Here is a 15,762-nt window from a genome sequence, read left to right as displayed (position 1 = left end):
GGTCATCTTATTTAAGGATGGATGCAAGTGCATTGGAGTCAGTTCATAGAAGTTTTGCTTGACTCATACCTGGGACATGGGGATTGTCTTAGGAGGAAAAATTGTACCGACTAGGCCTCAATCTGCTAGAGTTTAGAAGAACAAGAGCCGATTTGACTGAAACTTCCAAGATCTGAAGGGTTTTGACAGGGTAGATGTGGAAAGGATGTTTCTTCTTCTTGGAGAAATTAGAACCAGGGAGTCATTGTTTTTTGATCACCCATTTAAAACAGAGATGATGCAAATTTTATTCTCAAAGTGCAAGAATCTTTGGAACATTTGCTGAAAAGGGCAGTGTAATCGAGTCATTGACTATTTTGAGGCAGAGGTGTACAGATTCTTGTTAAGTTAGGACATGAATGATTATCAGGGGTAAGCAGGAAAGCAGATTCAAAGTTATGACAAGATCAGCCTTGACCTTATTAAATGGCAGAATGGGCTTGAGGGGCTGAATGGCCTACTGCTGGTCCCAATTCATATATTTGTACACATGTTCATATTGACATCTGCATCCTTCTAATTCTGGTCTCTTGTAAGTTCCCAATTTTAACTGTCCCGGCACCGCAGTCATGACTTCAGTTTCCTCAGCTGCAGACTTTGGAATTCCCTTCCTAAACCTCTTTTGCTACTTTTACACCTTGATTTAAAATCTCATGTGGCTCAGTATCAAACCTCGGTTTGCAATGCTCCTGTGAGAAGTGCTTTAGGATGTTTCGTTATGTTAAAAGTAGCAATATGTGACATACATAAATGTCAGTTTTTGTTGTTTATGTTATCCTATTCTTTAGTGGTTTAACCCAACACCGTTCTCCATTTCATGCCAAGTAACATTGATCTCACTTCACTTACACTGTCGCCTATGGACCGCAGTTTGTAGAATGGTTGGATGTAAAACCAGGAGCCTTCGTTGCCAGCAGCATCCAGAGTAACCCTCATAGCATTCTTCTCTAATAGGGCTGGCAATCTCTTGTTCACAGTCAGGTATTTATTGCTTTTCAGATGCAACAACTACAAAAGTCACAAGATTATGTTATTGAACCATGCGCACGCGTATCCCGACGTACAGACATATATCCGCATTACAAACAAACTATATAAATGCACAACTTTGTAAGATAATACAGCTCCAAATTAATACACACTTTAAGGGGCACAAAGTTCACCTTCTCAAACTCCGCGTCTTTCAAACCAATTGCACATCCCCATGGCAATCACATTTAATGCTTCACTGTCCGTCACCAGGGCTGAATTAGAATAAATAGCAATCACTAAAGTATTAAAACTCTAGCTCACAGCACTATTGGAAGCAAACGTGATTGGGAAACTACTGTTTGCAAATGCTGAAGACCAGTGGGCATCCATAGAAATCAACACCAGTATTTGGCGTGTACAGACTTAGTTGAAGGCTAATGATACTTGGATCATTGGAACTTCTAAGACTGAGGTGGACAGATTTTATTGAAGGAGGGTAAGGATATCAAGAATGCTGATCAGAAAGGTGAATGGGATAATTAGAGTTGAGGTACAGATAAGCCATAATCTGACAGAATAGCACCGCAAGTTTGAGGGGTTGAGTGGCCTATTCATCCTTCAATATAGAGGGTCACAGATAAAGCCACAAGAAACAGTTGCAGCTTTTGCACTTGGCACAAGCCCAGGCACTGCTTTGTTTTGCCAAATGTGGCACTCCATCAAAATGACAGGACAAACAAAACCACTTCTCTCTGATTGATCTGAACAGTAGGGAGCACACTGACCACAGAAACAGCAGTAAAATTTCTTCCTGTATGGATGGAATTGATGTTTTCAGGAGGTCAGCTTACTCAGGATACTTGGTAATTATCACATTAACGCAAGGTGATTGGTGTGGAGAAATCAAGTACTGAAGGGGACAGGGCTGTTGTGTCCCCACCCCTAAGCCAGGTGGGCTGGGTTCAAGTTTCACCTGCTCCAGAGCTGTACCATAACATGTCTGAGCAGGCTGATTAAAAATATCAGAAGTACTGAGAGGCAGGGCTCCTATGGTGCAGTGATGGTGTCACTACCTCTGAAGTAGGTCTCAGTTCGAGATCCAGAGCGATGTAATAACATCTCTGAACAAGCTGACATGGAAAACATCTAATAAATTACTGTCAGCAAGTAAGAAGTCAAACTTGGAGCTATTTTCTTTTATGTGCTTTAACATTACACATTTTAAAGCTCAGGAGTTACCCTATTCTATTCATTTTCTACAAACACAGGAAAATGCATTTTAATTGTCACGAACTGCACCTCGGCTATTTGTGCAAGCTCCATGATGATTTGCAATTTTAATGGCCCATTCTTTATTATTTTAATTTTCTACTTGCATTGCAGGGCATTTTCACCACTGAATCAAATGGATCTTCTGACCCCTCTGTTTCCCTTTGATTCACTGATTAATCGATTGCTGTCACATGTACTGAGACAAAGTGTTGTTTTGCGTGGTCTACAAAGAAGATCATACTATCGTACAAAGTGTAGCTGAACAGAGTACAGAAAACAGGGCTACAGCTGCAGAGAAGGTGCAGAGTGACAGCAACGTTAACATTTGACAGGTCCATTCAAACGTCTGATAATGGCGGGGAAGAAGCTACTCTTGTATCTACTTGTACGTGTAATCAAACTTTTATATCTTCTCCCTGATGGAGCAGGGTGGAAACGCGTATAACCAGGGTGGGAGGAGTCTGTGATCCTATTGGTTGCTTTCCAGAGGCAGCAGGAAGCACGGATGGGGTCAATGGATGGAAGGTTGGTTTGTGTGATAGACTGGGATGGTGATAGGGGAGTGCAAGTAGCAGGGTGGTGGGGTGAATAAGTGAGAGAGAAGATGGACAGGTTGTGTCAGGTCAAGGAGGTGGGGATGGGAGGGAGGGTTGGACATGGGATAAAGGCCTGGAGCAGAGAGATTTTACAACTGGTGAATTCCATGTTTAGGCAATACCCAAGGTTTCTGACCAAGGATTCCACATTAAGCTAATTTTAGTTTCCCAGCTGCATTTATAATTCAATGTAGCACTAGGTGTTCCAAGGTCACACTTGGTGGTTCCACTATGGTGTAAAACCAGGGTCAGGACTCCCACCTAACTCCCCGTGGGAATCTTGCTTCGCTGCAGAGTTGCAGGTCAGTCTCTTTTAGCAAGTACACACTGATACAAAAGGGAAATCACCACTCAACAGTTGTAGTGGCAATTTTTGTATTGATCAAACACCTTTATTAAAAAGGCACACCAGTTCTACGCTGTGTGCCAATAATTTGTACGTGATACTTCTAGACTCTGATGAAATGATGTTTCAGGTATATTCTACTCTCCCCTTTCAGATAGAAGGGGAGGCCTTCTGTTTATTCCTAGTGTTTTCTTTCATATCCCCAAAAACATTGCTCACTTTCATCTACTACCATCAACACAGCGATCAAGTGTATAGACGTTGGCAAAAACTTAGGCATTTTAAGAATAGCATCGAGAAAACAGTGTAACTTTACCAACCAGAGATTGGTGGTGACATTATTTTACTGTATCACACTTGCCTGAATAACATTGCCATATTGAATAATCGTTCCGAGCAGCTTCCGGTTTTCGGATTCGTTTTGTTTCTTTTCCAGGTCCGAAGCATGCTGTGGAGACAGTTTGCAAAATGTCAGTACCACTGCTGATGTACAAACATAGTGCCAGAGCACACTTCATTCCTAACGAGTGGGCAATGACTTGCCTGATGCACTAGCCAAATGAACAATGACAGTTGGAGTTGATTCTTCAGTTCATCTAGCCCAAACCACACGATCCCCTCAATGATCTTTTATCTGTGCCCTAGGCCTATATTTATCCTTTAACTGCCATCAATAAAATGGGTGTGGAAATTGACCTGCAGCATGTTGGGTTAGCCAAGAGGAGATTAAATGAGAATGAAACGCAAAGAAGAAAACATATGAAGCTTGATGACGTAATGAGTAGTAGGATAACGGGTTTTTTAAAAAGTGTTTGCGTCAGGTTGAAGCAATGGGTGTGTTTGTGTTCACATCAAACCTTGTAACTCTGTAATGGAGTGAACTGTCACACTAACTGTGGAAAAGCTGAGGTTTGGTTTAAAGCAGGCAGTGCATCAGACGTAATGATACGGCTGAATTGGAGATCGTCACAATTAAGTGGTGTAAAATCATACGTTTGACTGGATGGCATACAAATAGTGAACAGTCAGCACAAGCCAAAGTTTAATGTCACGGTCCAATAAAGGCAAGAGAAGCTTCTTTCCAAGGAGTCACCAGCAAGTCTTAATGAATTTAGTGATAAAACCAATGTGGAAAACTTGACATATTTGTGATGGTTTGCCATTTGTCAAGCTGGTCATTTGCTGGAGGCTGGATTGTGCCAAGACTTTGAACGTCCTGTGCAGCTTCTTTGAATGGAAAGAAAATAAAGTAGCTCACTTCATTGATTAACTGACCTCCCTAAGATAGCTACAATGAGGAGAATATAAAATAATAGAGTGTAGAGCTGGAGGAACACAGCAGGCCAGGCAGCATCAGAGGAGCAAGAAAGTTGATATTTCAGGTCCCGACCCAAAACGTCAACTTTCCTGCTCCTCTGATGCTGCCTGGCCTGCTGTGCTCCTCAAGCTCCACACTGTGTTATCTCTGACTCCAGCATCGGTAGTTCTTACTGTCTCTACAATGACGAGAAGTTGGGATGGATCAGGTCAATCATCAGTTCCAGCCTGATTTGCAGGCAAAGGGTTCACATGAAAGGGTTGACTTGGATTGCAAGCAACGCATAGGCATTTTTTTGTCATACACTTTGGGAAATGGAGTTGTTAGAACTGCCTTGGTTTAGTTATATCCAGAACAAACCCGACAGACCAGGGGAAGTGGGAATAAAAGCCTACGCAGATTAGCTGTTTATCAGCTCAATGATGTTTTCTTAAGGAGCTTTTTGCGCACAAATTGGCCGTTGTATTTCAGATATTCCAACAGTCACAGTCCTTTCAAAGGTGTTTCAGGGATATCCTGGGATCATGAAAGGTACTTTATGAATGCAAATTTGTTTTCAGTCTGGTTTTAATTTAATTTGTTGTTTCAATACATTTTTTTAAAAAAAGAACATGATTGCAGTGCACTACATTTTTTAGGACTGATGAAAATCAAATTTAGGTAGGGAAATTTAGCAACTCAGTTTCAATAAAAAGCATCAACTCATTTTGTACAATGAAGTGTTTAAACCTCATGTTCATTAGTCATGGAGACAAGATACTCCCAAACGAACAATTAATTTCAAAAACCATTTCCCACACTATAAAAAATGACCCAGCTATTTAAAAGAAAACACAAGCAGACAGTAACTTAGTCAACAGGGCAACAAGCTACACATTCACACTGACAGGTCTTGGCCTCCAAGTCAAAAGGCTTGCACTTATACAGCACCTATCACAACTGCCATCTATCAGAAAGCACTTCAAAAAGAATCACCAAATTGTTAAGGTGCAAAAAGGAACCATTTGGCCTATGGACCCGCACTGATTCTTTTACCAAGTGCCAATATCCTGCATTTTACCCGACATCCCTGCTCACCATTTCTATCCAATTAATCTTTGGACCTGCCTGCCCCATATCTCCAGATAGCAGCACGAATGCGCTACGTGAAAAGTCTTTTCTCATATCACCCTAGTTTCATTTGCACATTACTTTAAATTGTTTCTGTTACGAGCAAGAACGTCATCTCGCTATCTACTCTATCAAGTCCACTCATGACTTTTGACAACCTAGATCAAATCTCCTCACCTTTCTTCTCTCCAAGGAAAAAATAAGAGTTCCAACTTCTTCAATCCATCCTTATCACTGAAGTCTCTCATTCCTGGAACCATTCTTGTAAACTGCTTCTGCATTCTGTCCAATGCATTCCCATCTTTCTTACAATGTGGAACAAGCATACACAATACTCCAGCTGAAGAAGCCTATCGAGTATCTTGTACAAATTCACCATCACCTTGCTCCTATTACCTCATGCTCCTATTAATAAAATTGTGAGTACTGTCTGTTTTAACTGCTCTCTACAGGTCCGGCCACCTTTCAATGATCCGTGAACATATAGACACAGGTCCCTCTATTCCTGCATCCCCTCTAGAATTGTATCCCCTGTTTTCTATTGTCTAACAATGGTCTTGTAATCAAAATACAAATCTCCTTACATTTCTCTGCCACCTATCTACCCACTCTACCAACCTGTCAATGTCACTTGTACTTTACAGGTAACAAAATGCTTCCAAAATGAAATTCTGTCGTAGTAAACCAATTCTCACACTCCCAGAAGTAGAAATGTAATAATGTCCAGATGATCTGTCTTTGTGATCTGAAGGATGAATATTGATGGGGGAACCAGGGATAAATCAGCCAGCTCTATTCACAAACAATTCTAATGGCTTCTTTTATGTCCACATTGAGATAGGATACAAGGGCTTGTTTCAATGCCTCATTCAAAAAGAAGAAATCTTGCACACTCTGCCGCTCCCTCAGATCTGGACTGGAACACCAGCCCGTTTTTCACAACTCCTGCCTTGGGAATTATAGCTGATGTGTAACCTTCTGACTCAGAGGTTCAAGTGCTTCCCACTTGGTCACATTTGATATACACGGCTGAACAAACCAACATTTGGGGGAGATCATAGTGAAAGGGTTGACATTAAAATACAGCACAAACATCACAGGAGTGCATCAAAAATAAAACATTTAAAAGCTGTAAAAATGTCAAGAGCGCTAATTATTTCTGTTTTCTTTCACACTTTGAGCAGAACTTTTCTATTCTCTGGTGCTTTTTTTAGAACTAAAGGAAATTTTTTTTTTAAAAACTGCGCAGTTCGGAGAAACACTGACGTAGTTTTAAGTTTGCTCTCTAGAGACTCAACCCATTTCACTGAAAATCAGCAGCAGTTTGTGACCTTTGGGAAAGTAGTAGCTTTCAGCATCTGAACTGATTAGCTGAGGGGGAAAAAAAAAAGAGAAAGAATAACTTGAAGTTCTATTGTGCCTTTCATTCCCCAGGATGCCCGCAAGGCACTTTACACTCAAGTGAAGCACTTTGACATGTCCTCACTGTTGCATTTTCGGGAAACAGCTAATTTGCGCACAGCATGGTCCAACGAGCAGCAGTGGCATAATGACCGGATAATCTTAAGTTGTAGTGATGTTAGTTGAAGGATAAATATTGGCCAGGACACCACCTCCGCTCTTCTCAGTGACATGCAACTTCTACATTCACTTAAAACAGCAGCAGGGGCCTTTGTTTAACATCTCCTCCCAAAGACAGTACCTCATTGCTCAGTCTTGCGCTAAAGCAACAACCTATAGTCTGGATTGGAACTTGAACAATTCTGGATTCAGAAGTACTAGAGCTCCCGCTAAGCTAAGAGTTGCTGGTCGGTTACTAATGCTTTCACCTTGTAACTGGTTGCTCTGTCAATCATTACAATTGCAATGTGCTAGCTATCGAAGATGGCTCAGTGCCAACCAGCAGGGGAAATTAAAGAGGGTGGCAGGAATGTTACTGAAGGAGTCAAAAAACCCTTTCACATTCATTTCCTGATGGCAGCTACAGCAGGAACCAACATGTTTTCTTCCTGCACGGCCTCATTGTTATTTCGTTGTTACAGATACAAGAACTACCTTCATCACACCCCTTATTGAGGGGTAAACCCAGCGTAAAACTGCACCAGACGTAGCAGAAATCTAAACCAACACAACTGGCCGAAAACACAGATCAGGATGCCGCAGTGCATCTATTAATATAGGGAAAACTTTGCGTATTTCACACACTTCCTTAAAGCATTTTATTTGATACATCCTCTGACCCACCACAAGCAATGACACAGAGGAATCCCCTAGTATGTGACGTACAGGAGTCCTAATATGATCTGCTAAAACTTTCAAGGTGGCTTAGTTTAATAGCCTCAAAATTTAATAATTTAGTAGTAAGTTCCTCTCAGCGACGTGACTTGACATTATATCACTGTTCCTTCAGTGCAACTCGGTCTATAACAGCATTGCGGTGGAGTACCTACACCAAATGGGCAGTAGCACAGGACACTGGTGAGGCCGCACTTGGAGTATTGTGCTCAGTTTTGGTCACCTTGTTATTTGAAGGATGTTATTAAACTGGAAAAAAAAAAAAAGTGCAGGAGAAATTTACAAGGATTTTGCCGGGATTCAAGGGACTGATTTATTGGGAGGGGTTGGACAAGCTAGGACTTTTTTCTTTAGAGTGTAGGAGATGGGGGTGGTGTTGGGGGGGTTGTGGATCTTATGGAAGTGTATAAGGTCATGAGAGGCATGGATAGGGTGAATGCACTCATTCTTTTTCCAAGTATTGCAGAAATGGAGGACTTCAGGGCATCAGTTTAGGGTAAGAGGGGAAAGAATAAATGGGAACCAGAGGGGCAACTTTTTTTTTGAAACAGAGGGTGATATGCACAGGGTCTGAGCTGCCAACGAAAGTGGAAGTGGTTGAGGCAGGTACAACGACAACATTTAAAAGGCTTTCGGGCGAATACGTGGATAGGAAAGGTTTACAAGGATATGGGCCAAGGATATGGGCCTGACTGTAGCAGGTCAAAACGGCAGGTCTTTAAGGGCAAACAGGGATGGGCAATAAATGCAGGTGCAGCCAGTGATACCCACAAAGCACGAAGAAATCTAAAAGGAAATTAGCTGGAGAGAAACTGCTCCCATTGCAGAAAGGATCAAGGCCAGAGTTTCACTCTGGATCCGAGTCGACATAAAACTTGAGGCACTTTTCCTTTTGAAGGTTTCCATTCACTTGTGCCAGACAGAATAAAAGGAATCCAAGTGTTAACAGCAAGTGCCATTTGATTCTGAATGCTTCGTGCTGAATCGCACTGTTCCTTCTGAAAGGAATTCAGGACGGCAGCAAAAAGGCTGAAAAGACCGTGGCACTCTCCGGTATGAAACATTTGGAAGATATTTCTCTAATTTTTGCAGACGGAATTTTACGTTGGACATTTAAGGAGCACATTGAGGCTGTAGCCTATTGTTAGATGCAGACTGAGACACTGCAGCTCAGAATTACCAAGAGAAGGGCTTGCACAGTGATTCTGCAAAAATAACTGATCAGCCAAAATGCAAGCTATCGATACACGTGTTTTTAAAAGAAAAAAGGCAGGCAATTCTGGATCCTTGCTCAAGCACTAGCAAAGGGTCACTCAACCCGAAATGTTACCTCGGATTTCTCTCTTCACAGATGCTGCCAGACCTGCTGAGCTTTTCCATTTTTGCTTCTGATTTGCAGCCTCCGCAGTTCTTTAGGTATTTACCAGCATGATGTTGCTCATCACTATGGTATTGTCTATGCTATTTTAGGCTCTGCATTCAGAGCCATCATCTGTATTCCCACATTGGCAAAAGTGGCCACAAGATTTTATTGGCATGATGTCAGGTTTATGATTCCAGATGGCAACAGAAAAGCTTCACTCCTCCACGATGGAGAAGAAGAATGGGAAGGTATTTTAACTTGGCCCAATTGCCCTTGGGCAAAATGACCACTACATAGCAAAAAGAAAATGCATGACAATCTATTTTGTGCAAAAGAAAAAGCAACCTAGAAAACAACTAACTTCTAACAATTTCTACTGTACAAACAAGATAAATGACCAATTTTGCATGCATTTGAGGCAACCAACAATCAAGTGTGACTTCGATGATGTCGAGCATACTGTAAAGAAAATCAAAGCACAATCTGAGGTTGCCACTTCAGTCAGCTAACCATGCCAACGCGTACTTGAAAACAACGGAAAAAAGCTGTCAGCGCCGGTGGAGTCAGCAGGACGATTATCGCTTTCAGAATCCAGAGCTTACAGAAGTTGAGATTGTTAGAAGTCTCATTAAATTCCTATAAACCTGGGTCATCACTCCTGTACCAGGAAGACATGTGTAAAACAACGGTAAAACAGACCTCACTAAGGGCTGCAACTCGTCTAAAGAGTTTCCACTGCAGCAATGCATATCCATAACAGACAGGACTTCTTGCTAATGGCAAATAGGGAACATCCAGTAGAAAGCACAACCACTTTGTCACTCTTCAACAAACTCAATAGCAAAGAACATTACTACCAGAAGTGTGCCACATATGTTTAGAGCAACTAAAGTGCAACAGAACACTGCAAACGTAGAGGGAGATAACGTGGAGTATTGTTTCATGCTTGTTTTTGGACAAACTGACCAGTCACTTGTGACTGCTACCCACAGGTAATGCTCTTCTGAATACTGGAGCGTCTGTTAATGCCATGGGGCAGAAGCAAAATTCAGCATTGTCCATTCTTAAACAACGAGAATAATTGATACTTCCCCATCCAAATGGTGAAAAACTACTGAAAAGTCTCAGGACTACTCTCACAATCTTATTCAAAGATATTTGAATGAATGCTTTATTGCATTGCATACCTGGAAAACTTATCAAATGTTCACAGAACAATGGATCTGCATGTGAGTGCAATTACATGTGCAGTCTGTTTCTATTTCAAACATTCCTAAATTGACATTCTTAGGAAAGTTGGGACCAAGCCCACAACTTGGGAGTCACCCATGCAAGTCACCAAAAAAAAAAATCCAAGTGCAGAAACCAGATTGGAATCTGCATTGACACGGAGTCACCAAACCGAGGCCATATAGTGAGAACGTAACTCGCACCCAACAAATCAACAATATCAGGGAGAAACTGTATAGTGTTAAATACTGCACCAAGCAAATAATCTCTTTCATGTGAAGCTGGGGGTTTTGGAGGAAGCTGTGAGATACAGCTCTCTTTCTGCAGCTGCAAATAAAAAAAAAAACTTGAGATATGTCCCGTGTGCTAGATTCATTCTGTTGATGTTCTTTCTCCTGCACTAGAGACAGTGTGTGAGGGAAATCTGTTTGGATGAATTTGCATTTGCTAAGTGTGTGTTTATGGGATGCTGCTCTATTAGAACAGTTGTTAAGTAGCAGTTAAATAGTATATTATTTTGTTAAGTTTTCCCATAGAGTTAAAGTTATACCAACTGTTTTTTGTTTGTATTTTAACTGTGATGTAAGAATAAAAAAGTGAATTTTGCTTAAAGCCTAGTAGTTTGACCAATCGAATCGCATCTGGAACACAACATCTTACACTTGTCTTTACACAAGATAAAAGGTAGCCTGGGCCCCATCTCTCTGATATATTTTGAAGGGATTTGGTCTAATCCATAACACTTCTTCAATAAAAGCAGAATCAATTCTTTGGTCATGTGTTCAGCAGTGAAAGTGTGTCAGATCGGTCAAAAGTTGAAGCATTGCAAAGTTTGCAGAACCTGCACCCAGGCAAGAAGTCTGGAATCTGTGCAGACTCCTCACATCTGGTCATTACTTCAATCCTGAGCTCACCATATTATCTGATGCCCTTTGAGATCTGACAGAAGATGAAGTATGTAGAGTAAATCACACCAACAGGGTTTTCACCAGATAAAAATGACAGTTGCTAGCAAGTTGCAAAAAAAAAAAAAGCCTATTTTTGACACGGAGAACACTGCCAACTCATTGTGATGCAAGCCCAGTTGACTTCCATGCAGCAAGACATGGCAGACAGCATAGCGATCACTGTGATGGCAAGTAGACAACTTGTAGTACAACTTTACCACTGATCACAGACCATTGGTAAACTTGTCCATGAATACGGATGGTAAACTATCCAAGAATTAGAGCATTGGGTACTCAAATAACCAAAGTAGGCATTCTATGTTGAGTATCAGCAGACAAACCCAGTCCTACAGACTCCTCCATGACATGTTGCCAAAACTGAGGAAGCAGTGGTTCATAACTGTACAAAATCAAAAAGCAGAGCTAAAATTACGCGGCAACCAGATAAGATGGGCCATTGTAACCATGTATAAAAGCTGTGCAATCATAAAATTGGAAAGACCACAATCAAGATAGCATCTACAAGTGGAATCATTCGCACACTACAAGTTCAAGTTCAAATATGAGCGAATATGGTTGTAACAGTGATCACCTTTTCATTATGTTATCAGCCAGGGAACATGTAATTAGTATCATTTACAAAAGGTCACCAGGGAATTGTCAAAACTAAACTACTCCTCAGGGGAAAGATACGGTTCTAGGAATTGGAGCACGTTCACACTCAAATCAGCATTTGACACATCTCACACAAATCTTTCTGATCATCTCAACAGATGTGAGATACCCCAAGACACAGGTTAACGTTAGTTTTGATTTGGTACATCGGCAGGCTGATGAACACCCACTTAGTACATTACTGATGACTACAGCAGCTTCTCAGTCATAGAAATTGTTACATTAACTTCAACAAACGCAGCCCACCCTTGCAACCGCAGAAAGTGCTACACCTGCCCCTAAACCTCCCCCCTCACCTCCATTCAAGGCACAAACCAAACCTTCCACATGAGACGGGGGGTCACCTGCCAACTTGGTCTACTGAATCCGCTGCTCCCAATGTGGCCTCCTCTACATCGGTGAGGCCAAGGGTAGACTCAGACGTTTCATAGAGCATCTGCGCTACGTACACGACAAACAACAACACCTTCCGAGTGGCAACCGTTTTGACTCCCCCTCCCAATCCCTGGGCGACACGTCCATCCTGGGCCTCCTCCAGTGTCACAATGACACCACCCGCAAACCGGAGGAACAGCACCTCATATTCCGCCTCAGAAGCTCAATGGCCTAAACGTGGGTTTTACCAGTTTTAAAATCTCCCCATTTCCAGCCTCATCCCATGTCTGACCCTCCCTCTTATCCCCACCTCCTTGACCTGACACAACTTGTCCATCTTCTCTCCCACCTATCTGCTCCTCCCACCTCACTGAGCAATCCCCACCACTCCCTACCTGCACTCACCTATCACCATCCCACCTAACTTCCCCAGCCCTAATCCTCCTATTTCCCAGCTGCCTTCCCCCTCCTCCATTTCTGAAGAAGGGTCCCGACCCGAAACGTCAGCTTTCCTGTTCCTCTGATGCTGCCTGGCCTGCTGTGTTCCTCCAGCTCCGCACTGTGTTGTCTCTGACTCCAGCATCTGCAGTTCTTGCTTTCTCTAAAATCTTTTACCACACTGTATGTGACTGAATGGATTAATAAATTAATCTAAAGCTTAAAATATGGAACAATGATACAGGGAAAGTTGAAATATACAACATGGAAGAGGCCCTTCGGCCCATCGAGTCTGCACCAACAAAAGTTATTGTAAATCTACACTAGGCTCACTTGCCAGCATTTGGCCCACAGCCTTGAATGTTATGACATTTCTGGTGACCATCCAAATACTTCTGGTTAAATAAATGTTTGAGAAGTTTGTCACCTCAGCTGCCTTCAGGCAGTGTATTCTATATTCCCACATCCTCTTTTTGAGAACATTTTCTTTCCCCCTCAAATCTCTTAAACCTCCTGCCTTTTACCTTAAAATTGTGTCCCCTTTTGACTGACTTCCAACTGAGGCAAACAGCTGCTTTCTATCAATTCTGTCCACGCCCCTCAAATCAGGATTTCACAGCCTTCTCTGCTCTAAAGAAAACACCCTCAGCTAATCCAGCCTCGCTTCACAGTGGAAATACTCTATCCCAGGCAAAATCCAGGTCAATCTGCCCTGTATCCCATCCAGTACAAACACATCCTTCCTCTAAGGCAGTGACCAGAACAGCACACAGTACGTCAGCTCTGGCCTAAAGGAAGTCCTGTCAAGCTCCAACGTAACATGCCTGCTCTTATAATCTGTGCTGTGAGCCTATTAACCAGCCCTGGCACCTTTCAGGGATTTGTGGGCAAGCGCCTCAAGATCCTTCTGTTGCTCTGAGCTTTTTAGCAATCCTGCCATTTGTTGAGTATTCCCTTCTCTTGTTACTTCAACCAAAGCATATCCCCTCACATTTATCAGAGTAAAATTCCATGAGCCACTGATCTGTTCAATTGACCAATCTATTGCAAACCTCCTGTAACTGAGGACTTTCTTTTTCATTGTCAACTGCTTAGCCGATCTCAGTATTATTGGCAAATTAATATAGCATCCCACCCATATGCTCATGAATTTTTTAAATTCTACCTCAAACAAAAGGACTCGGCACGCACACACACAGCCTTCCAGAGCCACATACTGTCTCCCATCATTCAGCCATTTTTGGATCCAACCTTGCCTTGCCAAATGGAGGTATATTCTTTCCTTTAGCATTTTCTCCCAACAGTTTCCCTATCATAGTTATGTTTATATTTCAAGTTGTGCTTATACTTTTGAAATTAAAACATGGAAACACTGACTCTCATTAACTTTGGGAAAGGGATGCAGTGTATTTAAAATTGTATTGCGCATTTTGTCCACTGAAGGCTACCGAGTACCTGAACCAGCTGTGAGAATCTTGAAGGAAAATACAGGAATCCACATAACAGCATGCGCATTTTGCTTCCTACAATTTGCATCTGTCCATAAAAATTATTGAATATTCCTAGTGGAAATTGAGAAGATGGTGGCGTGACCTCTTGAAATAATAAGAGGGAAATCAAGAACTGATTGTCTTCCACAGCAATGCAGTCACATATCAAACAGCTAGTTTCCTCCCCGTGGAACCAAATACGGCTTTACAATCAAACTGCTTTGAGATCCATTTTACAGATAGCAGCCATTACTACCAAATATTTGGAACTTCTCAAAAAAAAAAGCTCAAATTCTCAAAATGCCATTGTGCAATTTGAATTTGTAGTTCCCTGGATTTCTCATTCCAGATTATTGATCCAGTAACTAAGTGACAGCACCCAGTATTGGACATTTGGGTAATGGACATTTTTGCGATGGATCAACAAGAAAATGTTTCTATCAGGCTGGTGTGTGGATGTAGATAAATTGGCACATTCTCCTCCCAAATGTGGTATCTTCTGGAGTTAAATAATAGGTTCCCAATTTCCAGAGGGATTAGTCACTCTGCAGATTAGTGTTAAAAGTATCTTCATGAAAGGAAGATGTGCACACAATTCTGCTACTCATTGGGACTGGAGAGCTCTCTCTCACCTAAGTGTAAAAAAAAAGTCTTTCCCCACCATTCTCCCACACAGTCTAGCAGGCAGGTCTGAAATATGAGCAAAGGCCTGCTAACACAAGCATCAACCAGGGAGGGGACGCAGTGGTTTGTTATCGTATCATGTAGATTCTTATTGATTAACAAACGAGAGACAATGCATTCCCTATTGACATGGTCTTCAGTTACTCGGATTTATTCTTCAGTTGCAAATACAAACTTGGGTTTCAAAATTGAGAGCTCAGCTCTTTATCCAGGCTGAAAATTAATGGGGACGCAAGTTTACTGACACGATGCGATTCAGGCTTTAAATCACCACCTGATTGCTGCTCCATTCCTACTTTGGAGCCCCAGAGCTCCACATTATTGGTGGAGTTGGTGAACTCAACCTCTTCAGAAATGGGAAGTTGTCTTCCATGCAAGTCCTCCTTCATAACGCAATACTGTCAAATATAGAGGAGCCTTTTTATAGCACCAACTGTGTATTCAGGCAAGACACTTCATTCAGCAACACACTGAGCAGCTTTGAAAAGCTGCTTAGGTTTCAGTGCATTGGCAAATGAGTGAATGGGTAAGTAAACGGGTGCATAAGATGGAGTAGGACGGGTGAGGTAAGTGGGTAAGTGGGTAAGTGGGTAAGTGGGTAAGTGGGTAAGT

The 15,762-nt window shown here is 41.9% G+C and overlaps 1 protein-coding gene across 4 annotated transcripts in view; it reads right to left on the bottom strand.

Annotated features, from left to right (window-relative positions):
* Positions 1–15,762, bottom strand: part of itpr1b (inositol 1,4,5-trisphosphate receptor, type 1b) — a 500,439-nt gene that overhangs the window by 333,148 nt on the left and 151,529 nt on the right. For all 4 annotated transcript variants that reach the window (XM_048606463.1, XM_048606462.1, XM_048606465.1 and 1 more), the window contains exons 5-6: positions 3,587–3,673; positions 889–1,047 (exon numbers count right to left, since the gene is read on the bottom strand). In XM_048606463.1, the coding sequence (XP_048462420.1) occupies positions 889–1,047; positions 3,587–3,673 (246 nt within the window). The remainder of the gene's footprint in view (positions 1–888; positions 1,048–3,586; positions 3,674–15,762) is intronic.

Source organism: Rhincodon typus, chromosome 16 (genome assembly GCF_021869965.1).
Source record: "Rhincodon typus isolate 14 chromosome 16, sRhiTyp1.1, whole genome shotgun sequence".
NCBI classification, from domain to species: Eukaryota; Metazoa; Chordata; class Chondrichthyes; order Orectolobiformes; family Rhincodontidae; genus Rhincodon; species Rhincodon typus.
Note: the sequence above shows the minus strand (reverse complement) of the source record. Positions and strands in the feature narration are given on the sequence as shown.